The sequence below is a fragment of the Leopardus geoffroyi genome, chromosome X (assembly GCF_018350155.1).
Source record: "Leopardus geoffroyi isolate Oge1 chromosome X, O.geoffroyi_Oge1_pat1.0, whole genome shotgun sequence".
NCBI classification, from domain to species: Eukaryota; Metazoa; Chordata; class Mammalia; order Carnivora; family Felidae; genus Leopardus; species Leopardus geoffroyi.
This window is the reverse complement of record NC_059343.1, coordinates 31884418-31911981: the sequence shown is the minus strand read 5'-3', so window position 1 is coordinate 31911981 and position 27564 is coordinate 31884418. Positions and strand designations below refer to the sequence as shown.

The following is a 27564-nucleotide window of genomic DNA, read 5'->3' as shown; positions in this document are numbered from 1 at the left end:
AGAGGGAAAGAATTAGGCTGGATAAAATCACAATAAACTAACATTCTGTATTGTACCATAGAAGTAATCTGTTAGAGTTTCTGCATTTTATTTGGAATGTCTTATTACTAAGTGAGAAACATGCCTTTTGTTGTGCTCATAATTTAGAGAGAGTCTATATAGTATTCTTCTGTGGACTGGGTTGATAGGAGCCCCTGATGCCAGGATAAATTAATTATCCGATTGTTGGATAAAATTAATCTCTTATGACAAACCTAGCTCATAGCTTTAAGAGAATAACTGCACATTTCTAAACACACACACACACACACACACACACACAAAGGCACTTAAATAAATGTAGTTTCCCATAATACACATTACAATTTCAAATTTACAAGTCAACAGTCCTTCAGACTACTTTAACACATTTTTCAATATGGAGGGAACATTCTGTTGTTTTTAGCAAATCCTTTAAAAGGCACTTGAGGGGCGCCTGGGTGGCTCAGTTGGTTAAGTATCCGACTCTTGATTTCAGCTCAGTCATGATCTCATGGTCCTGAGATTGAGCCCCATGTTGAGCTCTGTGTTGACAGCATGGAGTCTGCTTGGGATTCTCTTTCTCCCTTTCTCTCTCTGCCCCTCCCCTGTTCATACATGCATGCGTGTGCATGTGTGCTCTCTCTTTAAATAAATAAGTAAAACTTTAAAACAAAAAGGCACTTGCATTCATGATACGAATAGGATAAATATATATTTAACTTCAATTGTGCTCTAACAGCATGTAAAAAGCTTTCCTTGAAATGGCAAGCATGGTTTTTGTCATCATGGAGCTTATGTCTGAGAGGAAAGAAATGGCAATAAACTACCAGTGATACCACTAGTTTAGTGATACCACTAATGCTATGAGAGCATTAGTCCTGGGAACCTGGCTGCTAAGGTCCTGAGGAGGAAACAAATACACCAAAACTGAAAGGTGATAAAAGGTTACCTGGAAATAGAAATTAAGAAAGTGCCTCTTAGGCATCAGAGCAGCATGGGGGAATTTTCCATGGTAGAAGCCAGCTTAGCCCCTCTGAGAAAGAGCTTGTGTGGGTAAAGGAGAGGAAGTGGCAAGAATTTGTCAAAAGATGAAGTGGGCAAAGTAGGCAGGACTATGGAGAGTATGGTGAGGATTTGGGACTTCTAAGAATAACAGGAGGTCACTGAGTGTTTTAAGTATGTAAGTAATGTGCTCTTTTAATAGTAAACTGAGCAAAAAGGGGTTAGGAGAGAATGTAATGAATTTTCCGCAATAGTTTAGGCCAGGTGGTGGCTTGCACAAGGGTAAGAGGAAGATTAAGATAAAATAATGCCCTGCCATATACAAAGCAGGAGATACATAAGCAATTATGACTATCAATAGAATCACAAGCTTATCACTTCTGTCCTGTATTCATACCCTTTACATATATGCAAATTATTTCATCAAATACGTTTCAGAGAGTTGTATCTATGTATAACAGATGCCTGTATCTATGTCCATATCCATATCCATGTCTATCTATTGTGTCACAAAATAATAATGGTGATAATCATTTGGGTATGGCAGCAGAGTCATTATGTAAAACAAAAGGGGTATATCTCCCACCCAGATAGTGTCCCCGCATAATTATCATTCAGCCCAATGCCTGTATCATAGTGCCAATAAATCATGCAGCGGGAGCTATGTTGGCCAACAGTTCCTTTTACTACGGTCAATTTTCTCAGGACAAGGACTGAATTTTATTCAATGTGGAAGAACATCAGTCAATTTTTTTTAAAGACTGCAACTAAATGTGATAAATAATCCAAAAGTATTGAATTATAACAAATTAATTTACAAAATACACTTTCAAATGATGTATTATTAATACCATATGCATTTTAATCTGTAAGAAATACACGTCAAAGCAAACCCAACAAAAATATCTTAGTTATGGAGAAAAGACTATTGAGGAATAATGAACGTGGTTATTCATGTTCTTTCCCTAAATTTCTGCAGTTCTCTCTTCATTAATAACAGGCATACACATTTGTGAGAACATCCTAATCACAGAAGGAATGAATGGAGTGCTAAAGACAAATTTGAAACAGATGAAGACAGTATTCAAAGAAAATGGAGATTATTGGATAAACTATCTACAGCTATTCTCTTTGAACAGGTAATGAAGAATGAGCGACTCTTCTTATTTTTTTACAAAGTTGCAAATCTTTTGGCAGGGGTATTTCATTAACATGTTTTTACTTCACTTTCATAAGGTCATCTAATAGACCAGACATTTTGATTAATTTAAAATAACTGCATGTTCCTCCACTCTGACTACAAGTACAGTAAACCACAACATGCAAAATTAAAAATTTTTTAATGTTTATTTATTTTTGACAGAGAGAGAGAGACAGAGCATGAGCGGGGGAGGGGCAGAGAGAGAGGGAGACACAGAATCCAAAGCAGGCTCCAGGCTCCCAGCTGTCAGCACAGAGCCTGACGCGGGGCTCGAACCCACAGACCGCGAGATCATGACCCGAGCCGAAGTCGGACCCTTAACCGACTGAGCCATCCAGGCGCCCCCACAACATGAAAAATTAAAGGAAGAAAGGGGCCACGCATCTGATGCTCTTCTTACACATTTCATTCCAAACAAGGCACCGAAAAGAAAAAGTAAAGGGACTTCTTGTAACATAAATATTGATCTGAACTCTTGGCAATCAGCATCCAGCATTAGTCTCTATCCAATACTTAGGGCCCATATTTTTGTACCTTTTTTTTCATAGAATACTCTTGTGTGTATTAATGAGAAAACCTACTGAATGACATTTAGAGGACCATGTTTCCATTTTAAAACATCATTTGTCAGTGACTGAAGATGGACACTCTAGTACATCACTGTCACAAAATACCCAACGAGAGCTTTGAGTGATAATAATCGTAAGATCTAACACTTACAGAACACACACTGAGAACAATATGCTTTCTAAGGATTCCACGCATTTACATATTTAATCCCCAGAAATATCTTATGAAGTAGATACCGTTATTATCTCCATGTTAGAGGTGAAGAAACTGAGTTTATAGAGAGGTAAAGTAATTTTCTCAAGGCTCTAAAGAGATTAAATGGAAGAACCCAAGGTATCTGGCTCTGTACTTCACCTAGGATATCAGGCCTGTCATGTGGCACAATTGCTGAGAAGATACCATTAGCAGCTTCTGGAAATGTTCAGGACATAACCTATGTACTGGTGTGTGGCAGCCCTCAGGATAGAGCCCTTGGTCACTCCAACATTTAGATCCTGGTCAGAAGAAGTTGAGCCAACAAGAGAAATGGAGAAGAGACAACCAATGTGATAAAAATATTAAGACTAGTTATGAAAACTAAAAGCAGGAAGTCCTTCAACTGGGTCAAATGGTAAATGTTGATGACAGGCTGAGTAAGCTCAGGACACAAATCTGACCACAGGCTTAGGCACACTGGATAAGGGTGATCATCTTGTCAAGGGTGGTCTCATTAGAACAGCTGGGACTGAGGCCTTAACAGAGTGAGTTCAGCAGAGAAAGTAAGATGAACAGAAACAGAGGAAAGTAGCAAATCTGGAGGCCAAGGGGAGGACCAATGACAGGTTTCTCAGGAGCTGTTTGTGGTTACAGACCAAACCACAGACCAAATTTACATATGACATGCAAACAACATACAGCAAGACGGCTGGAAGGAGACCAGTGTGACACATAAACTATCAAATCAGACACACACAAAAGATAAGAGAATAATCAAAGAAAAATGGCCTCAAGTTATAGAACATTTGGAAAATAAAAGAGGCATGAATTTGATGTGCAGTTCTAACCCTAAACAATAAAACCACTCTCACGGAATAAGTCTCATAGAGATAGTCATTGAATGAACTAATCCCCAGGGAGGCACAAAGACTGCATAGATCAAGAATTACTTAGGAAGAACAAATACAATTAGGGGGAAATTATGCCCATGCAGAGTAACTTGTAATCTTACGGAAGTGACATTGCAAAATACAGTCTAAATATCCATGTATAATAATATTCCAGTAGGGCAATACCAGTTGATTTAAATACTACAGGTGCACAAATTGGACAGATGTTCTTTGAATTCTTTGACAACAGTCTGTGTGACTTGTTAATTTTGGCATCTCTGGGGCTCAGGAAAGTATCTGCCAGCAAAGATGCTCGCAAGACTGTTGCTGAATGAAAAAGATATGAAAGTGATCAATCCTGGTTAACTCAATGGTGTGTGTGAGAAGACAGGGTGGAAAGAGAGCAGGGAAGTCCTGGCATTTTCATTTAATGAGGCCTGGTAGGATTTTTTTGAACTCTTAGGTAAGGATGATGAAGATAAAAGGAGACTGATGGGAAGGGAGCAGTGAGGATTCTTATCCCTTACTTATCATGTTTACCTGGAGAGGTCTATTCACTCACAAGAAGGGAAAAGTAGAGGAAGAAAAGAAAATCTCTGCATCAATCTGCCTCCTCCATTATGACCTGCCATAGGAGGAAAAGCAATGTATTTGATCAGTGAATATTGGTGAAGGAATGGAATATGAGCAAATGAGCAGAACTTTTTCTTTCTTTCCCAGTGCCTTGAATCCCGAATGTATACTTTCTCTGCTTTCTTCATGGGTAGGTTGTTTGCTCTTGCCAGGAGCCTACACAGGTGACTAGTTTGGGGGTGAATGCACTTCATTTTGGTGGCAGGTTTAATTAATAAGCCCCAATGAGGCCACAGTGCCAAGGTCACGTTTCAGTTCACCTTTATAATTCATGGAGGTAACCTTTTGATCTTCATCTGCCTTATTTTTTTTTAATGTTTATTTATTTTTGAGAGAGAGAGAGAGACAGAGCACGAGCAGGGGAGGGGCAGAGAGAGGGGGAGACACAGAATCCAAAGCAGGCTCCAGGCTCCGAGCTGTCAGCACAGAGCCAGACGTGGGGCTCGAACTCGTGGCTCGTGAGATCATGACCTGAGCCAAAGTCAGACGCCTAACCAACTGAGCCACCCAGGTGCCCCTCCATCTGCCTATTTCTAATCTACTTCTCAGTTGGTCATAAACTTGGATGAGGGAATATAAGGGTTTAATTAGTGATCACACCTAAACCCTCATCACAGTCCAAGCCAGAGAGTTTTTAAATTTCCACCATCATGGATTTAGGAGACCAGTGGAAGGGCAAACTGGCTGAACAACATGACTCTTGAGAACACTAATGTGCTGGGTAAACTCTAATGAAATTACACAGAGAAAAAGAGCTGGTTTGCCTGTATATACACTGAAGACTAAGATAGTATGCAGGCAGTGTGGTCAGACTTGTTCTTAAAGAAATAGGTGAGAAGGGAAAGCCAAGCAGGCAGACTTACAGAGAGTGCAGGCAAGTTGGTCGCATCTTTCAAACATGGGCAGGGAAAAGAACCAAGATCTTACCAAAGGAAAGGTTAATGGATTTATCAAATATTCAGGTACCATAAAGATAGAGAAAAACATTAAGTTTGGGAGGGGACCGAACAAATCTACTTCTATAGAGGACATGGTTCAGAACAGAAACATTCACAAATTAAAATGTCTTCAGCCAAAAAAATAGATGAGCTCTTTGAGTTTGGTGGTATTGAACACAGAAAAAAATTATTTTAGGGGGAATCACGGGAAGAGATAAGCCTGAAAACCTTTCAAATTGTTTTTTTTTAATATTAAGTATTATTTCTCATCATGAAAAGTAATGAAGCAGTGAAATATGAGTCATATCAAAAGGCGTATTTTCAAGAGCTATTTGTGAGAGGATGTCTTTTTTTTAATGTTTGAGAGAGAGAGAATGCCAGCGAGCATGAGTGGGAGAGGGGCAGAGAGAGAGAAAAGGAGACACAGAATTCAAAGTAGGCTCCAGGCTCTGAGCTGTCAGGACAGAGCCTGATGTGGGGCTTGAAGCCATGAACTGCAAGATCATGACCTGAGCCGAAGTCAGATGCTTAACCAACTGAGCCAGGCACGCTGAGAAGTTGTTTTAATATGCCTTTCAAACCTCCCAACATGATATTGGCAGCTTCCTTAGAGACCTTGCTTATATAGAAGGAAGTGGATTTTTTTCAGTAATAACATTTAATCAATTTCTATGATCAGAATTATAATTTTTTTTAGCTTGCAACCTGACAAAGGTGTAATGCAAGTAATTTAATGTAGCAAGCACATATTAAAATGGTTCTCATATATGAGTATTTCTGTACTTTGCTTCACAGTGTCACAGAAGCATCAACGTTTTGCCTTCAACAAGATAGACTGCAAATAGAAATCAAGGTTTGAACACACAATTATTAAAACGTATTTAAGCACAGCAGGATGACACACAAAACAATTACTTCACTTCAGAAAGGTACTGGACATTTACTATAAGTTGGCTGTTTATTAAAATTATGTTCCATTTCAATAAAAAGTGCTTAGATTTATCATTGGAAATTGACAGTTGTGTTACACATTTGAATTCTGAGGTTAGGGGCGCCTGAGTGGCTCAGTTGGTTGAGCGTCCGATTTAGACTCAGGTCATGATCTCACAGTTCATGGGTTCAAGTCCCGCATCAGGCTCTGTGCTGACTGCTTGCTCAGAGCCTGGAGCCTGCTTCAGATTCTGTGCCTCCTTCTCTCTCTGCCCCTCCCTCGTTCATGCTTTGTCTGACTCTGTTTCTCAAAAATAAATAAATGTAAATGAATAGTGAGATTAAAAACACAGTATTTTTATCCCTGATCTACATAAATAATCAGAATTTTTCATTGAAGACAAGAAAGTCAGCAGGGTTTCATTCACTTATAATTCCAACATTTCTCTAATGCTACTACGTGATTCAGTAAGGCAAAATCTGTATTAAACTTATAATAACATTTTTGAGATAAATGGAAATGGATTGCATCAGTCTGATTTCATTATGAACAGATATTCTTTAAAATTAAGAGTAATTAGGGCACCTGGGTGGCTCAGTCAGTTAAGCATCTGACTCTTGATCTCGGCTCAGGTCATGATCTCATGGTCATGATCTCATGGTCGTGAGATCAAGCCCTGCTTTAGGCTCAGCACAGAGCATGGAGCCTGCTTGGGATTCTCTTTCTCCCTCTCTCTCTGCTGTTCCTCTCGTGCTCTCTCTCTCTCTCTCTCTCTCAAATAAATAAATTTTAAAAATAAAGAGCAATTGAACAGGCTTGCAATAGAAAATTCCCCTCTCCTCATATAAATTTATTTCATTTTTTATAAATTTAAACAGTCTATGAGTAAGTTGACATTCCTGCAATTACAAAAACTAAAATCCAAACAGAAAAAAGAAATATCTAATAAATTAACATAATTAAAATTAAATGTTTCACTGTGCAATCATATAGTTCATATTATCAATAACTAGCTAGTAAATAAAAAGATAATAATTAGTGTGAACTATTTTTTTTTGTAATTCCAAAGATTTTATGAAACGCATTGGGTACATGTAACATAGGTCCTCATTTCATAATTCCATTTCCAGATTTTAAAACATTACCTTCCAAATCTTATAATGAGATTGTGTATGTCGGGGGGGGGGGCTGGGGGGACAGATTATCCTGACATTCTTGTGATTCATTTAAGAAATATTTATGATTTCCAGATCTGCTTCTATATTTACTCTCAGAATGCTTGTCTGCAAAGAACAAAACCCTAGTTTGAATGATCTATTTTGGAAGATACCAAGGGTGTTTGGAAGAGAAAGAGGATTGACTGATCATGACTGAGCCATGTGTATAAGTTGATGAGTAGGAAGAGAAAGTGGGCCAGAGAAGAGACGAGAAAGGTAGGCATGCAGAGAAAAGCAGACAAAAAAAAAACAAAAAACAAAAAAACAAAAAAACAAAACAAAACAAAAAAAACAACCAAAAAACAAAACTCCTCAGCTTTACATTTTACAACTTCAACAAACGAAGCTAAACAGTAGGACACCTGACATGTTGCCAAGAAAGTGACTGAAACTCTATCCTAAAGAGTGGGGACAGAAGTCTCATGGTAGGAGAGAGATGGGAGGTATGAATTTCCAGGACCAGAAAAATATTTAACATATTAAAAGTTTCCAGTAAGGACTTTGGGATGGATTGACAATAGATAGATCTTACCAGTCCATAGTAAATACACTACGGCAGAGATTGCTCCTTGTCTTCCCAATAGTTATGTTTTTCCATTCTTCTTTTTTGGTAATTTCATCTGGGCCTGGACAAAGAGATTACATCTCCTGGCCTCAGTTGCAGTGAGATGTAGCCTTATGACTGAGTTCTGACCAATGAGATGCAAGAAGAAATGACTTGGGCATCTTCAGGTCACAGCTTTAAAGGGAACCAGCTTGTTCTCCACTGCAGATGTCCCTGCACAATTGATATGCAGATGAGGACAACACAGTGGATGGTGCAGCAAAGGGAGAAAAGGAACCTGGGTCCCTGGATGATCTCAGGGGACATAGGCACCACACTCCCTGGACCTCCTACAAGTCTAGGCTCTCGTGTGAAAGAGAAATAAGCCTGTCTTGTTTCTTATTGTTATTTGGTCTTGGTTAAAATAGCTGGTTAAATTCCTGGCATGTTTCCATCCCTCAGGTGTGGCTGGAAGCACAAGGGGTAAATATCAAATTTATTATGTTGTAACAACCACTGGAGTAGGACTGACTTGAGTTGCGGGCGGCTATCCATATCACCAGAAATTTCTTGAATTGTTTAAAATGAGCATTTATTATTTAATAGAAATAGCCACTAGGGGCTCCTTGGTTGCTCTGTCGGTCAAGCATCAGACTTTGGCTCAGGTCATGGTCTCACAGTTAGTGAGTTTGAGTCCCACACTGGGCTGTGTGCTGACAGCATGAAGCCTGCTTTGGATCTTCTGTCCTCCCCTCTCTGACCCTCCCTGGCTTGCATGTGCATGCGCACACTCTCTCTCTCTCTCTCAAAAATAAACATTTAAAAAATAGCCACTATTATAAAAAATTAAAAACTATTTTACTCTCTTGTACACTCCTTCTATACTCATGTATTCTAGCACTCTCTTCAGTTATATCTCATTTATATTCTTTTATCACAGAAATAATTAAATCAGACACAAAGATAGTAATATTGAGAGTAAAGTAAGAAACTATAGATATGAATGAGAAAACTATGGAGGTTATTTTGTTTCTGCAGAAATTTCACACTTAATTACATGGTTGGTTTGGTTTTTCAAATTATACATAAACATTGATTTTCCCCTTGATTTTAATAAAATACTGACATAAGAAATTTCCCTTTCAATGTGAAATAGGAGAATTCTCCTTTAGGTCATCTGGAAGACAGTTGAAAAACAGATCTTGCATCACTGAGATTTGATTTTGCCAGATCTTCATGTTAACTTTGTGAAAGTTTTCTTTAAGACTTTAAATTTCAGAGGGATTATTATACAAAATTTATTTGAGGATTACATCTAACTTATGTCACATTTTTGATATATTTAAATAAAGAACTTGCAAAAAAAATTTTTAATGTTTACTTATTTTTTAGAGAGGGAGAGAGAGTGTGAGCAGGGGAGGGGCAGAGAGAGAGGAGACACAGAATCAGAAGCAGGCTCCAGGCTCTGAGATGTCAGGACAGAGTCCCACATGGGGCTTGAACTCACCAACCATGAGATCATGATCCGAGCCAAACTCAGATACTTAACTGACTGAGCCACCCAGGTGCCCCTAAATAAGGAACATTTTATTGCAGGTTGTATTTCTGAATTTAAAGCTGCAACACATGACTTGGAATCATGTTCTTTAAATTAGAAAGAGAGAGTAAAGGAAGAGATTAAAACTGAAAGGGCACTGGGGCTCCTAGATGGCTCAGTCGGTTAAGCGTCCAACTCTTGATTCGGCTCAGGTCATGATCTCCAGTTCATGCCCGGAGTTGAGCTCAAGCCCCGAGTCGGGCTCCACGCTGACAGTGTGGAGCCTGCTTGGGTTTCTCTCTCTCCCTCTCTGCCCCTTGCCTGCTCTCTCTCTCTCTCAAAATAAATAAATAAACTTTAATAAAAAATTGAAGGGACATGGAAATTACAGTTTCTACAGTTTTTTCTCTTTTCACTGATGACAGAATCATAACTGATTCTTATAAATGCATTAACAACTATAATTATTTTCCTTTTGGAAATAGCCACTATGTGAAGAAAACAAACATCACTGAACACTTGCTGGGCACTGTTTAATGATATATTGTAACTGAAAAATACTGGGCATGGATTTTCATGTACCTGAATAATCCTGCAATTTAAGGAAACTGAATCTTACTTATTACCATTTTTGATATCCATGACTGTTGTTTTCTTACCATCCACATCTTCGTCAAATTTACATGAATTTCTTTTTGGAATCACTATAAAATCTGTTGAATCTAAGATAGGATTTTCTCCAAAAAAATCACCAGTCAGCGTGACTTCCACTTCCTCTTCTACCCGCTTCCTGGACTGACATTTTATAACAACTACAGGAGAGAAATATTTCCAGTTGAGATGGAAGAAAATGAATTATGTCATGAAAAATATCCTTTAGCATACTTTGACTTACTGTGTCTGGCATTAATACACACACACACACACACACACACACATACACACATACCACACACAGTCATGCAATATGTATATACATTGACATTTTAGAAGCAAATAAGAATATTAAATAATATATAAAAATAGTATGACAAGAGGTTAATCTGGAAGGTACACACTGCATTTCAGAAGAGTATATTAGGATGTAAAATTTGATTCAGGAACTGACCTAGTTATGTCAGTAATTCAACTGGTGGTCATGAACACATGAATTTTTCAGCTATCTGTATGTTCATTGTGGTAATTACCAAACTCTACTTATAAAATTATATTACAGCAAACACCTTCAAATCATTTTTAAAAATAAGTTCTGTAACATTTATTTTGTAATAACACTTTAAAAAGATTTCCTACTATTTATTCACTTGTACCTTAAAATTCATGTTTAAATCATTTCAGTAAAATATTTTGATTCTCATTTGTGAATTGCTTTACATTTACAAAATACACTAATAGGGGTGCTTGGCTGGTTCAGTAAGTAGAGCAGGCAACTCTTGGTCTCAGGTTTGTGAGTTCAAGCCCCATGTTGGGTGTAGAGATTGCTTAAAAATAAAATCTTTACAAAAAATACACTAACAGTTAAAAATAAAATTTTAATGAAGTACTTAAAATTAATGTTAAAATTTAATTACATATTAATTTAACATATAGCATTAAAACTTTATATATTTTTAAATAAATTAAATTTCAATGTTTTCTTATATCAAGTATAGAAGAAGCTGTCAGCGATCTTGTGAGAAGCCAAAATGTTGTTTCTATGTACAACTACTCATTACACATCGGAGTATTAATGTATTCCTTTGGCATTAGCTCTATAATATCATGGGGCCAAGTATACTAGAGTCCACATGTGGGAAATCAAATAGCTATGTCCTGGGTTAGGAGATTATAGGGAATACATTGCAAAGCAGAACACTGCTTTCTGGCCTTGCTGAAAACAGCAGCCATGCCTTGCTTACCTGGTTAATGTGTATCTAGGGGTTAGGTCCTGCCTATGCTCATAAATTCCTTAGGCCATGTTATCGCATGGAATATTTTACCCCGTCTTAACTTGTTTTTCTGACATTTTCTATATGTTCTTACTGGCACGTAGCCCACCGACATATTGCTGATTGTTTCCCTAAATGTATGCTCAATAAATACGGGAGCTTGGCACACTTGGGTGGTTCAGTCAGTGAAGCATCTGACTTAGGCTCAGGTTCTGATCTCACAGTTCATGAGTTTGAGCCCCACGTCTACACATTGGGCTCTGGGCTGTCAACTCAGAGTCTAGAGCCTGCTTTGGATTCTGTGTCTCCCTCTCTGTCCTTCCTCTGCTTGAGCACTCTCTCTCTCTCTCTCAAAAGTAAATAAACATTAAATAAATAAAATAAATAAATACAGAGCTTGAGAGCAGCTTGGGGAGACTTCCCTCTGCCTCCCTCTCACCTCTCTTGACTTGTACGGAGTCTTGAGTAATCCTTTCTACCATCCTGGGCTTGGCTGGACAAAGCCAAAAGCTGAACCCACATCCACATAAATAAAAATATTGTTTCTCAAAAATATATTAACTGTTATATTTTTATCACTTCAGATGCACATAAAACATAAATTTAACATAAGGGATAAAAGGGAATGATAATATAAAAAAGCCTATTTATTAAAAAAAGTTTATTAATTTATTTTGAGAGAGAGAGTGAGCAGGGGACGAGTAAAGAGGGAATCCCAAGCAGGCTCAGCGCTGACATTGCAAAGCCTGATGCGGGGTTCAAACTCACAAATTGTTGGGGCGCCTGGGTGGCGCAGTCAGTTAAGCCTCCGACTTCAGCCAGGTCACGATCTCGCGGTCCGTGAGTTCGAGCCCCGCGTCGGGCTCTGGGCTGATGGCTCCGATTCTGTGTCTCCCTCTCTCTCTGTCCCTCCCCCATTCATGCTCTGTCTCTCTCTGTCCCAAAAATAAAAAAAAAAAAAAAAAACTCACAAATTGTGAGATCATGACCAGACCGAAATCAAGAGTCAGACGCTTAACCAACTGAGCCACCCAGGCACCCCCCAAAAAGCTTTTAAAATGTATTGCACTATACTGTGTGGCACCAATAATACTATAATCATCTAAACTGTACAACTAGATAATGTCCTCCAATTTATGTGTTTTCACCATACATATCACATTTATAGTACAAAAATATATAACATCAATTTATTTTTAATTCTAAAATTTGCAGGTTGGTATTGAACATTTTGGACTTAGAATAAGTAGTGAAATACAAGATGTGGATTAAGAGGGTTGACATGACTGAAGGAAATGTACAAGCTTCTTTGGTTTTAATTAGCTTCAGTCTTAAAGCATTAAATTGGAAATTAGTGTGATCAAAGTTACAATTAGTATCATGTCACTGGTCTTGTCCCTCTAAGTCCTTTGGAAATTAGTGCCCTGGCAAAGCACGGATTTCTCAATCACAGTGGATTCACATTCCATTGTCTTCACACTGTGACAGTAGTGGAGTCCTTTTCCAATTATCTGTCCCAATGGATAGGAGCAGATAGGAATACACACACAAAAAAGGTGGCTCAGAGAATGACAAAAGTACCCTGGGTTTAAGAATAACCTGAATGACAGACACATAAAAACAGAGGAGAAACAATAAACATCGATGGTGATACAGCTGAGCAGAGAAAGCAATGTGTTATCTCTGATGTGTTCATAAGAATGAAGGATGGACTGTACAGAAAGGAAGCAATATGTATTTATATAATTGTACTCATTTATTCTTCTCAAGGGCATTTGTAGATAAAAATAATTACTAGAATAGGCTTTAGAATTCTGCTAAAATGATTTAATAACTGGTATACAATCTGTTTCAGAACGCTGATGTTACTACGGGGTTGTGCTAACACGACACAGACTATTTATAGAACTCATACTTAATTTAAAAATCAAGTAATTACCAAGAGAAGTGATTTGATGGAAAATGCCTTTCTGTTTTTGCAGCATGCTTAACTTTCTTTGAAGAAAACTGTGCAAGAAATTTATGCCTTTATGTTTGCATAGGCTTTGTTTCAGACTGAAAGAAAAAAGCCTGCTTTAAAGCTTTAATCTGGGAAAAACAAATCTGTGTCTGCCATCAACATCAGCAACGCTGCTCTTAGTATTTCAACAGAGTAATGTCTAGGCTTTATTACATCACTTTGATCAGATGACTGCATCATAAATTTTGAACCGTTCAGCTCTATGGAAAGTATACAAACAATTTTCTTCTAGAAGGAAATAAAAGAAATGTTTTGGCATGTTTGTGAAGCAGTCAGAAGATAATTTAGTATATTTGAAACATTTATGTGTTGATAATTTTTTAACTCAAGAGCAAAAATACTTCAAGTAAAACAAATGACATTTACTGTCAAAGGTACTGCTAGATATGTGGATTTTTACTCCCGTTGAAATTAAACGACACAAGGAAATATGTAACCTTGGCCTTCAATGTATCCAGGGAAACGCTATTATCCACAAGCAAAAGTTAGTATTTTCTCTTCTTTCTCAGTGTGGTGACATAATATATGCCAGCAGAAGACTAACTCTATTTCACTACCAAAGGTTGGTATCAGAAGGAGCAGAAAAATTCAAAATTTCAAGACTGCTTTCAGCTCATCTGTGTTGGTCGAGTGGGGGGGGCTCCAAAACAGATATCCCTTTGCACTGCTGAGCAATTCAGCAATCGTTAGTTATGAAGAACTATGCCTAAGGCCTAGTAAGAGGTTGCTTTATGGATATCCAAGAGGAATTGCATTTCTTAGGCTAACTGTGGGAAGAAAATGAGAAAACCTAGGAATGCAGAAGTGAGAAGAGTATTGAGGAAAGAGAACACAAGGAAGCTTGAGAGAAGTTTGGAGTATGTGGAGAAAAAGAGGGCTCACTGAGAAAGAGAAAGGCCTTTTAAGGGGAGGGATTTTACGTTGTGTATATGGTAGTGAAGTGAACCTCCTAGAAACCCTGAGTACATTCTGATTGATTTTTGGAGGACATCGTACAAGTTTAGTGTCTGGGACAACTGAGAATAGAGGGATCAGTGTCCCCATTGGATGGTTCTTGGATGAGACTTCAAGTTGCACAGAAGCTGGAATCTGGCAAAAAAATGTGACCCAAGAACCAAAGTACCTGAGGATCAGATAGATCTAGAGCAGGGCTCCGGGGGCCTCACGACTGTGGGCTACAGGGGCCTGAAGCTAATGTTATTGCAATCTTAGCTGATTTCTAGGTTTCACCAACTGGAAGAACAACAGGACATGGTATGGTTTGGTGAAAGGATCGTTGGACTTACTGTGAGGAGACCAGAATCGGTCCCAGCGCTCCCATCAGTAGGGCTGTTCAGTTCACGACTTTCTTTGCACCTTCATTCTCTCACTTGTATAAGAAGGGGGTGGGAATAAGGGAACCTCTATGATCGATCCCTTTGAATCCTGGTATTCCCGGATTCTAAAATATACCTACCTGGAGGGCATTTAGGATATAGTGCCTGTGGGAGTCCAAGAATAGGGTATATCCAGTGTATTTCTCGGATTTCTCTACTTGCTGTTCCCATTGTTCTAATGAGAAATAAAATGAGGAAGAGTGAACAAAAACTATGAACACTTTGAATACTAGCATAAAAGAGAATATTCATTTTTAACCTAATGGTATTTTAGCAGAGCTCATGAATTTAAACTTCGGTAGAGAAAAACTATGAAATACAAATCATTTTCTGCAAATGTTATAAACATGTCAAAGCAAACCCTGGGAAATTATCACAAAGAAAAATGTAACACAACCATCATGAGGTGGAAGTTAAAATTGAAGAACTTTCCCCCTACTTTTAAAAGTCAGTATTGGCATTTACTGATGTGACTAAAACATGATTTATCAGAGGTAACACAGGTCCTGTGGGTTGTATTCTAAATTGCACAGGTGAGGCATAAAACACAAAAATGCCATGGAGTACAGGACTTCAGAAGGTGACAAGGAATTTACTTTTGGGGGGATATCAGCTAAAAGAAAGAGGGCATTTGCGAAAACCATCAAGATGACAACAGTACTAGGACATCGTTCTGGTCATTGCTGAAATGAGCTTTTCTTGTTAGAAATGAAACATAAGACACAGCAGGCAGGACCAGCTGCATAAGCATGTGACCTGTGCAACAAATAGCACGAGGACCCCATGTTTAGAATTGGTCCATGCGTGTTTAACACATAGCGATAAGTGCTTTGAAATTCTTAACCATTTTGAACAAAGGTCCCCACATTTTCATTTTACATTGGGATCCACAAATAGACAGGCAGTCCTGACTGTAGGAATGGTAAAAATTGTGGCAGAATGGACACTAATGGGTTCACAGGAAAGAATTTTCTTTTAATGTTTATTTTTGAGAGAGAGAGAGAGAGAGTACACACACATGCAAGCAGGGGAGGGGCAGAGAAAGAGGAGGATAGAGGATGGGAAGTGGGCTCTGTGCTGACAGGAGAGAACCCGACATGGGGTTCGAACTCATGAACTGTGAGATCATGACTTGAGCTGAATGAAGTCAGACACTTAACCAACTGAGCCACCCAGGCACCCTAAGAATTTTTTTAAATGTGGAAAAGAGGGGCGCCTGGGTGGCTCAGTCGGTTAAGCGTCCAATTCTTAAGTTTGACTCATGTCATGATCTCACAGTTTGTGAGTTAGAGCCCCGCACTAGGCTCTGTGTTGACAGCATGGAGCCAGCTTGGGATTCTCTCTCTGTCTCTCTCTCTCCCTCTCTCTCTCTCTCTCCCTCCCTCTCTCTCTCTCTCTCCCTCTCTCTCTCTCTCTGCACCTCCCCCATTCGTGCTTTCCCTCTCTCTCAAAATAAATAAATAAAACTTTAAAAAAATGTGGAAAAGAAATAGGCACCCATAGGAAGAATTTTGTTTTAATTAAGATTTCTAGGTTGTTATTTAATTAAACTATAAAAGCAGAGAAAACATAGTTTGATCATTATTGGAGTTTGCTTAAAATTCAGTGAAGCAAAGAAGGGACAGGCGGCCCGCACCCTGCAAGGACACAGTATGGCAGTAGTCAGGCCGGTGTTTGCTCAGGGTGTCATACCTCCTGGAACAGTGCCATCACTTGGTAAATGCCAGTATCACAAGTTCTATAGTTGGCCAAGACAAGCTATTTCAGGTTGTTCTCTAGAGATTTATTATTTGGCGTCTCAGCAGTAACTGTTTTCCCAGTCAAAAAGGAGTCCTTTGCACGTCTCTGTGATTCACTGACATGATACTTAAGGTTGACTTTTTCATCACCCTGAACTTCAAATCACTCTGGACGTCAAGTGATATATACTATGCCCATATAACAAATGTATTTTCCTCTTCCAAACATACAAATTTCAACACTTCAGAGAATTTAAAATCATGGACTTTACGTTACATAACACAGAAAAGAAAGTGATCATGTCAATGCCAATCAAAATAAAATCATTTTCCTTAAATGTCCTTTTTTAAAAGTTACCTTTTGGGGGCACCTGGATGGCTCAGTTGGTTAAGCATCCGACTTCAGCTCAGATCATGATCTCCCAGCTCGTGAGCTCAAGCCCCACATCAGGCTCGCTGCTGTTAGTGCGGAGCCCACTGGGATCCTCTGTTTCCCTCTCTTTCTGCCCCTCTCCCACTTGTGCACTCTCTTTCAAAAATAAATAAAACAATTAAAAATAAATATATATAAGTTACCTTTTCATTTCTGTGTCTAATTCTTCAAAATTGTCAATAGGCCAACTTTCTCTATTTGCCCTCATCATTTGGACAATGACCATTGTTCTGTGTAATTTCATAGTGTTGGGCATAAATAACACTGGGATATCTATATTCTCTTTAGGAGGCAATGTGATTCCTGTAAAAAACACAATTAATTTTTAATGTGGTAAACATTTTCAGAGTATAATTTTAACAGCAGAAAACAATCTCCTAATTCTTTTACTGGTTATCAGTTTTTCATAATCACTTCAGAACAAGAAAATGCATTATGCTAAATTATAAGGGCACTTCACTGGCTTCACTAATTTTCCTCAAATGCCATCAATGCTATTAAAAAAACACATTTTAACCTGAGGCAAGAAGCCTCTCCTGAAGAGGCTGGAAGGGATGAGGAAATGTTGAGAATTCTGGTTTGTGTTTCCCAGAGTGATAAAAGAACCATAAAATCCATGAGTCTTTTCAAGTCTTACTACATTTTCCAAAAGCCAAAGTACTGCAATTTTTGACACTTTAATTTCTTGTCTTTTTTTTTTTTCTAGACCATAACAGTGCCAGGTTTCTGCTTGGAGCACCAAAATTGTTACCAGCAACCTGTTCATTTATTTACTTGATCCATGAGGGAAGCTGAAGCTTATTTGTGAAAGAAAGGCCAGGTTGTAAAAACCAGAAGACAGAAACACCGACAGCATTTTCTTGTGTTCTAATGGATTCGACTTTTTCAACCTTTACTCTGCAAAAGAACCACCTGCAAAACTTGTAAGATATGAGCTTACTAAGCCCCAACTATATATTCTGATTTATTCAGACTGGGCTGGGGCCCAAAAGCTCCATGTGTAAGTAGCTCCTCACGGGATCCAGAAGCAGATGGTCATGTGACCACACTTGGGAAAAAACATGCACATCCTACCTATTGGACAAGTACTGGGATGTCCTCCTTTATTTTGAAGAATAACACTATTTCTTTATAAGAAAATAAAAGATTACTGACTACATCCTGTTTTTTAAAAATTCTTTGTTATAAAATCAATGATTTTCAGCCATCTTGTCTCAGATGAAAACACTGCACTAAACTACTAAAGACATCAAGAAAGGAAACAGAAAATGGCCCCTCCGCAAAACATCCCGCCTCCAAATTCTTACAAATTTTTCTTTTCTTTTCTTTTCTTTTCTTTTCTTTTCTTTTCTTTTCTTTTCTCTTCTTTTATTTATTTTTAATGTTTATTTACTTTTGAGACAGAGACAGAGCATGAGCAGGGGAGCGGCAGAGAGAGAGAGAGGGAGACACAGAATCCGAAACAGGCTCCAGGCTCTGAGCTGTCAGCACAGAGCCTGACGCTCGGCTTGAACCCACGACTGTGAGATCATGACCTGAGCCAAAGTTGGATGCTTAGCTGACTGAGCCACCCAGGCGCCCCCAAATTTTCAAATTTTAAATTTTAGTTCTTCCGGAAATGAAAATGTTCTTATGTCTCCTATCATAGTTAATAACAATAACTAATATGATTACCAGTTAGTATTTATTGAGTACTCACTATATGCCAGGCTCTGTATTTTTCACACAATACCTCACCGCATTCTCAGAAAATCACTGTAAATTCTGTGCTACTATGTTTCTTATTTTAGAGGTGGAGGAATTGAGACAATTTGCCAAAGTCCCAACGAAAGACTGTGTGGCTTACTAAGACATCTAAACAATGTCTGTCACTTTCAACGTCATCCTTATGAACTCTAGATGTTTAATGAATCATTGCAGTCAAATGGATAAAAGTAGCAAGAGCTGGAATAGGATAAAAAGAGTAAGAGCGGCATTGAATAAACCATCCCTGTATCCCTAAGGAAATCAAATTAAGAAGTGATCATTTACCCTTACAAAATTTTATGTTACCAGTAAAAATAGATTTTAGAATGACTGAAAATAAAACCTAGACATTTAGATGATATAAAGAGTCAAGACAAAGATACAAAAGAGTAATTCATTGCCAACACCATGCTTTCTTATAATGTTTGAATTGAAAGTGTGGAAAGACAGTGCTATGATAAATAAGCCCATTTAATTAAAAATCCAATAGCCTATTTGCAGCCATAATGTTTTAGCAGTCTACAAGTAGACACAGTTCTCTGCTGAAGTGATCATAAGTTTCTTTAATTGTTATTATATGCTTGAATAGTAAGAAGCACTGTGTTGTTATTACATGAAATCACTGAAATTTAACATCAACAAGAACTTTGAGAATTTATCAAGTTCATCTTGTGTCTCACAAATGAGTTTTATTTTCGTGGTTTTCCCACTATCCTGTGCAACACTTTGAGTAGAGACGGGAAAGCTGTTCTCACTTCTATCTGCTAAAAAATCTACCCGTGGTTTCTTAATACCTATATGCTTTCATTTTTATGGTTTTTTGATCCGTCGGTAACTTATCCATACATATGAAATGAACAAGAACGTTTCCAAGGTTACCGATTTCCTATGGGGGACTAGTTATACAAACTCACTTATTTAAAAGTTCACTGATTTGCAATGCTGCCTTCATGGCATGTGCATACATATTTGACTCTTTTCCTGGATTCCTTAGATTTCTTTGGTCTTTCTTTCTCTTCATTTGTGACACATTGTTGTAATTATAGATGCTTTATTTTCTAGTGGGACTAACTGACTCCTCCTCCAACTCATTTTGTAAAAGAATTTTTCTACATTTGAAATACACAGTTAGTTCCAGGAAATGGATGGGGTAGCAAATAGTACTTTTAATGGAATCATCCTACATTTATACTTTTGGGATCACTGACATTTTTGTCTATTCATGATCTATCCAAGGGCAAGAATATGGCCTTTATTTTATATTTCTCATCTGGGCATTGCATGACGTGCTTCTAAATTCTTGGAAGAGCTTTTCAGATAGTTTTACTTTTCAGACTTGCTAGAGTCTTATTTTGGCATTTTCATATGTATTTAGCAGGAGGGTGAGAGAAACCACGTTAATTTTTTCTATCTTCTGACTAGGAAATCCAGTCAGTATGATGATCACTATACTCATTAGGTTGATAAGCATATTCTAAACTCAAAATATTTTCTGAACCTATCTCTGTCTGTTTTATTCCATTTCCATAGAGGAAGCACATACTAACTGCACCCATATATATTTTTTTCCATTACAGTTATCATTCTTGAGGTTTGAAACCCTAATAAGGGTTTTAAGAATGCACACTTTATTTTACATAATTAATTTTATGGACTGATATATTTTATGAGAGGTTTACATTATTTATAGAATTTTTCAAAACCCTGATAATACTTCACGCTTAGTGTCTGGGAAACGTTACAAAGCGTGATATTACTGTTTTACCTTTGAAATCTCCTATGGCCTCATTGCACTTAGCATTCAAATTTTATTCAGTATATTTTAAAACTGCTATTTTGATTGCTCTTTTGATTAAAGGTGTTAGAAATATTTATGCACTGATCTCCCATTTGAAATATAGAAGTTGTACAATGCTTTAATGGCTATGAGATTTCCTGCCTTCTTAGAAGAAAATCTTCTCAAGAGAGTAAAGTGAGCATAATCCTCATTTTAGTAATGAAAGTATTTCATCCTGGGAGAGTCATGTTTAATCACTTTAGTGGTATGACATTACTGCTTCCCACAGCATAATTTCTAATATTTAGCATGGCATTAGAAATGGCCCATGTCAGGTAATCAAAGAGATACTATGAAACATATTAGCACCCTGAGCCATGCTATTATTTTTGTTATAGTGGTTTATTTTAAATAAGAGTCCAAGTTTAAAATTTTAATTTTAAATAAGAGTACAAGATGAACATGACTTTTCATCAACCATTTTCTTTCTTTTTTTTTTTTTTTAAGTTTATTTTGAGAGAGACAGAGAGAGAGAGAGAGAAGGGGAGGGGAGAGAGAGAATCCCAAGCAAGCTCCAAGCTCAGCACAGAGCCTGACAAGGGGCCCAAACTGTGAGATCATGACCTGAGCTGAGATGAAGAGTTGGATGTTTAACCAACTGAACCAACCAGTCGCCCCTCATCAACCATTTTCAAACATGAAATCTATCTACTTTCTACTTGGATACTTTATACTTTCAATAACTGATTTCAAATATCTTTAAATTATGATTAATAATGGCACTGATATGGTGAAGTCCTGATTTCCTGTATCTCAGAACTTAAGGCCTTTAAAGAGGTGGTTAAGTTAAAATAAGACTGTACTCTAGGGCCCTAATCCAATATGGCTGGTGTCCTTATAAAAAGGGGAAAGTCAGATACAAAGACTCACACCAGGTATGTGCACACCCCAAAGGAAAGACCATGTGAGGACACAGTGGGAAGGCAATCATACCTCAGAAGAAACCAGCCCCCCCATCCCTGCCACCGATTGCTTGATCTTGGACCCTAATCTGTAGAACTGTGAGAAAATAAATTTATCTTGTTTAAGCCACCCAGTCTAGTATTTAGTTATTGCAGTCCTAGCAAACTAATGCATGAAATTGTCTTTTCTTTTGTTATGCTAGAGGCTGAGGCATGGGATGCCACTGAATTTGCTTACAGAAATTCAAATTCCAGGCTCTCAAAACATAGGGCAGATAAAGAAACTTGACTCTGTTATTTGGCTGCTATAATCACGGAAAAGCTGTAGATGAAGCATTCTTCCCTTCCTACGTGTACCTCATCAAATGAATGGGGCATCTAATGAACGGCAAGAAAAGCATTTCAGAGATTGTGTTTCCTTTGTGAAGGATTAAAGCCTGTTGCTGCTTTACTCCATCTTTTGACGAGCTAGCTAATGCTTGAGCTTTAATGAAGTTGTCCAAAGAAGACACTATCAACGGGGCTAGCATAGAAAAAGCAAGCACTAAGTGGAAGGTTATATTTGATAAAATGGGTAACTGGGGAAAAGATACAAATCCATGCTTACTAGAAAAAAAAAGTGTTAAGTTTGAGACATAAAATGTTTTAAAAGATTTTGGAGTTATTCAACACAAATATGATTGCTAAGGTAAATTTTACACCATGAACTAAGCACCTGTAAGTTCACGTTTTGTGTTTGCTTTTTAAATCCAAGAATACATTAGCAAAAATAAAAACAAAGTAATACTTAAAGAAAATATTGATTTTCATGTAAACACTTCATTGTCGGCTCAAAATGAATGAAAAATTCACTATCAGAGTCTCCCAACCAGACACACAGTGAAGGAGAGAATTTTCTATGATTGAAGGCCATCAAATACACGCCACACAAACACTGATGGTGATGACAGCAGGGTTTTGAGCTTTACGGGAGTGTGTGGAACAGAATACCTTAATGTTCTTTCCAGCTGTAAAACCCTATGATAACATGTTTCCTTATAAACATAGAAAATAGAAAACATATAAAATAGAAAAGATAAGATTAAAAAAATTAATTTTAGGGAATTGAATATTTTCTTGGAAAGTACCCATTTTTAATTTCAATTAAAATTACCCATAGAAAATTTTAAAATAAAATAATGTCTACTACTACAGCAAATATACCTTATCAATCAATTACCATGTCCTCCTTGCCCCTGCACCATGCTAAGTAGTGTGTGTGTGTATATGGGTGTGTGCAAACGTGCATATGTGTATGTATGCGTGTGTAAGATCTCTCTCCTTACCTGCAGGAATATTCTATGATACAGTGTAGAGCATGAGCTTTAGAAGTTTAAATCTTTGCTCTGTTACTCACTAGCACTGGGAAAGTTACTTCAATTTCTGAGATTTTCCTCTCATGAAAAAGGAAGCTAATATAATATACATATCAAGGTTTTGCTATGGTGAAGGTACTACTCCAGTTCCATCCACATAATCCCATTTTGTACAGTATACATTGATTCTACATTATTTTATACTTTCACTTGTTCATTCAAAAAATACTATGGGCCATGCACTATAATAAGCACTAGGGATAAAATAGTGAAAAAAAAAATATCCCCTGCTTTCCTGAGTCATGCATTCCAGAATGCATTAGGAGTCAAACGATAAATAAAATGTATTTATATGTATGGTGCAAATAAAACAATAAAGGGTGAGAGAGTCAGTAAGGCCTCTCTGATAAAGTGTCATTTGCACAGAGCACCTAAGGAAGTTTGAGAAGCCTTGTGAACATCGGTAGCGGGCACTGTGGAGATAGCACGTGGCTATATGAATTGGATTTAAGGAGAGGATGAAGCTGGGTCTATCAACTTAGAAGTTCTTAGAATCTCATGTGTGATTGAATGAGGAGATCTCATCAAGAATGAGCATGGATAGAAATGAAGAGAAGACTGAGCCTTGGGCCTCCAGGAAGTCAGGGGGACAGGAACAGGAATCTCTTTTAGAATATTTACCTGTATTTCTGCAACTAACAAAATTGCATAAAATGGCCAAAAAAGGGGGCACCGTGCCTTGGGTTCCACTTTACAAGCCCAGTCCTTATAAACTATTTTAATAAGTTCAATTTCTGTTGTCTGCATGGAAATATTCTAGTGGCATAAGTAGGTCTAAATTTCAGGTTATAGAGACTTTTCTAAGGGGCAGGCATCCAGATATTTGTGCATAAGAAAAGCTGTAGCTTTGTGTTTTACAACAAAATGAGTAGCTTCACTGCCTAGCTAAGAAATCCACCTGCTTTATGCTATAGATCATAATTACAAATCTGTGTGATTGGAACCTGTGCTTATTTGTGTGAAAAATTGGTCATTTGACATAATAGGAAGAGAAATTTTATTAAAAATGTGAAATCATACTCAGCTGCTGACATAATTTAATAAACATTCATGATAATTATCTGGAGAACTGGGCATGCTTTACGTTAGGCAGCAGCACATACAGTAAATGTCACTAAGCACTGAGCTCTTAAAGACAGTCTCCAATTCATAAGTAGCAATAGTTTCAAAAACATATTATTACTGCAAATAACATCTTTAGTTACTACAGATATCAAACACAGTGTATGCCTTTATCCTTTAGACTATTCCCTTATAACATGATATCATCCATATACAGTACAAAAATATTTGAAATAATTATAAACATGCAGTTGTAGAAAACGAAAGAGAGATCCCATGTACCCTTTACCCAGTTATCTCTCATGGTAACATCTTGTAAAACTATAAAACAATATAAAAACCAGAATACTTATATTGATATAGACAAGATATAGAAAAGTTTCATCACCACAAGGATCCCTCTGGTTGACCTTTTATAGACACCCTACATGAACCCCTACTCCATCCCTGAATCATTACAACCACTAATTTATTCTCCATTTCCATAAATTTTTCACATCAAGAATGTTAAATAAATGGAATCTTACCATAATAAATTTTTGAGGTTGGCTTTTTCACTCAGCAAAATTCCCTGGGCATTCAATCAAGTTGTGCTTATCAATGCTTCATTCTTTTGTGTTGCCATACTTTCTATTGCTGTACTTCATGTTATGGACTGACCAGTTTGTTTAACCATTCACCCATTGAAGGGCATCTAAGTTGTTTGCGGATTTAGGCTATTATAATAAATCTGCATGAATATTCTGCACACCCTTGCCATTCCCACCAGCAGTGTATGAGCGATCCAGTTTCTCCACATCTTTCCCAACATTTTATGTTGTTAGTGTTTTTTATTTTAACCATTCTAATGTGTTTGTAGTAAAATCTCATTGTGGTTTTATTCTGCATTTCTCTAAAGACTAATTGTATTGAACACCTTTTCATGTGCTTATCAACCATCAGTATATTCTCTTTGGTTAAATACGTGTTCATGTTCTTTGATCATTTTTTAATTTAATTGTATTTTTATTAGTGTGTTTTCAGTACATTTTATATATTCTAGATACTAACCCTTTATCACAAGTTTGGCAAACACTGTCTCCCAGTTTGTAGTTTTCCATTTCATCACCTTCTCATGGGCTTTTACAGAGGAAAATATTTTAGTGCGATGATGTCCAATTTATTAATTTTTCCTCCTTTGGAATTTGCTATTAATGAAATATAAGAACTATTTGCTTAGCACTGTGTGTGTTAAATTTGCAGAAGGTGTGAGCATCTTGTCAGGAATTGCATTATAAACCCGTGGATGAGTTTGGATAGAACTGACATCTTTACTATATTGAGTTTTGCAACTCATGAATACAGCATATCTCTCAATTTCTTTATATTTTGTTTGATTTTGTCATTTTCAGTTTATAGGTCATATATATATGTTTTGTTAGATTTATTTCCAAGTATTTTATTTACTTGGAGAGACTGTAAATGGTGTTATGTTTTTACTCTCAGCTTCCATGTTTTCACTACCAGTATATATAAATATGATCTGTGCACGTGTGCTATGTTGTTCTCGTTTACTGTAGCCCTGCGGAACTCACCTAATACTTCTACAAATCTTTCTTTTTCTTTTTTTTAAAGATCCCTTAGGATTTCCTGGCAGACAATCATGTGATATGAAAATAAGGACAGTTTATTTCTTCCTTTGCATTCCATTTGCCTTCTGCTCCCTTTGCTTGCCTTTTTGTACTGGCTAGGACATCCAGTAGTATGCTAAATAAGTGATGAGAATGGCATCCTTGTGTTGCTGCCTATTTTAGAGAGAAAGTACTCAATGTTTTATAATTAAATTCAACATTTGCTATCATTTTATCAAGTCAGCTCTTTATCAGGTTGAGAAAATTCCCTTTTATTCTTTGGTTGTAAAGAGTTTTCTAAGAAATTGATATTGGGTTTATTCAAATGCTTTTTATATTGATCGGCATGCAGTTTCTTCTCCCCTTAATCTTTTTTTTTTTAATTAAAAAAATTTTTTTTAACGTTTATTTATTATTGAGAGACAGAGAGAGACAGTGAGCAGGGGAGGGGCAGAGGGAGAGGGAGACACAGAATTCGAAGCAGGCTCCAGGCTCTGAGCTGTCAGCAGCCCTACGCAGGGCTCAAACTCACAAATTGCGAGATCATGACCTGAGCTGAAGTCGGACATTCAACCGACTGAGCCACCCAGGCACCCCTCCCCTTAATCTTTTTAACAGGGTGGATTACATTCATGAAATTTCAAATACTGAACCAGCCTTTCTATGTGGAATAAACCCCATCTGGTTGTGGGCATATTTTTTGTTATATGGTGATGGATTCAATTTACTGATATTTTGTTAAAGATCTTTGTGCCTAATTTCATGAACAGTATTAGTCTGTAGTTTTCTTTGATTATGGTTTTCTGGGGTTTGTGTCAGGGTAATGCTGGCCACAGAATATGTTAAAGTGTTTCTTCTTCTCCTCCTCCTTCTTTTTTATAACAGTTTGAGAACGATTAATGTTAATTCCTAAAATGTTTCAAAGAATTTGCCATTGAGGCCATCTAGGCCTGAAAATTTCTTTTTGGAAGTTTCTCGATTATGAATTCAATTTCTTTAATAGCTATATGACTATTCATATTATCTATTTCATCTTTGGTGAATTCTAGTAGTTTGGTATTCACTAGAAATGGATCATTTTTTTCCCCCTAAGTTGTTGGGTTTATGTGTTTACAGATGCCTGTAACACTACTTTATTTCTTTCATGTCTTATGTTATGTGTGGTGACACTGTCATGAGTTACTTGAACATATTTTAGGATTCTAACTGATTTATGGTACTTTTGAGTATATTCATATTATATTCTTAGTTCTTTTCTTTATTTTTTTTTAAGTTTATTTATTTATTTTGAGAGAGAAAGAGTAGGGGAGGGGCAGGGAGAGAGAGAGAGAGAGAGAGAGAGAGAGAAAATACCATGCAGGCTCCACGTTGTCAGTGCAGAGCCTCACATGGGGCTTGAACTCACAAGCTGTGAGATCATGACCTGAGCTGAACTCAAGAGTTGGACATTTAAATGACTGAGCCACCCAGGTGCCCCATCTTAGTTCTTTTAAGTGATAATTTAATATACATATGCAACCCATTGCTCTCCACAGGTAACAATGTTTAGCTACTTTGAATGAAGTGTATGTAACGTACATTTTAAAACGAACCCAGGATTTGTTTTAATCACATGTGGTAACACATGCAGACACAGAAATGACTGTCATGAAGAAATTTTTATACTCACCTACCCCTAGAAACAGGAGACGTGCCATGCCACGCAGTGCCACATGAAGAAGCACCACAGTCAGTCATGAGGTGCAGGGAACAGGTGAGAGTCTTTATTGTGGTTTTCATGGGAAGCAATGGGCAAGGTAGGGTAAGTAGGCCAAGTA

General features: G+C 37.4%; 1 protein-coding gene across 1 annotated transcript in view; it reads right to left on the bottom strand.

Annotated features, from left to right (window-relative positions):
• Positions 1-27564, bottom strand: part of CFAP47 (cilia and flagella associated protein 47) — a 553185-nt gene that overhangs the window by 47358 nt on the left and 478263 nt on the right. Inside the window, exons 58-60 of the mRNA XM_045471009.1 lie at positions 17319-17478; positions 15084-15178; positions 10339-10491 (exon numbers count right to left, since the gene is read on the bottom strand). Of these exons, the coding sequence (XP_045326965.1) occupies positions 10339-10491; positions 15084-15178; positions 17319-17478 (408 nt within the window). The remainder of the gene's footprint in view (positions 1-10338; positions 10492-15083; positions 15179-17318; positions 17479-27564) is intronic.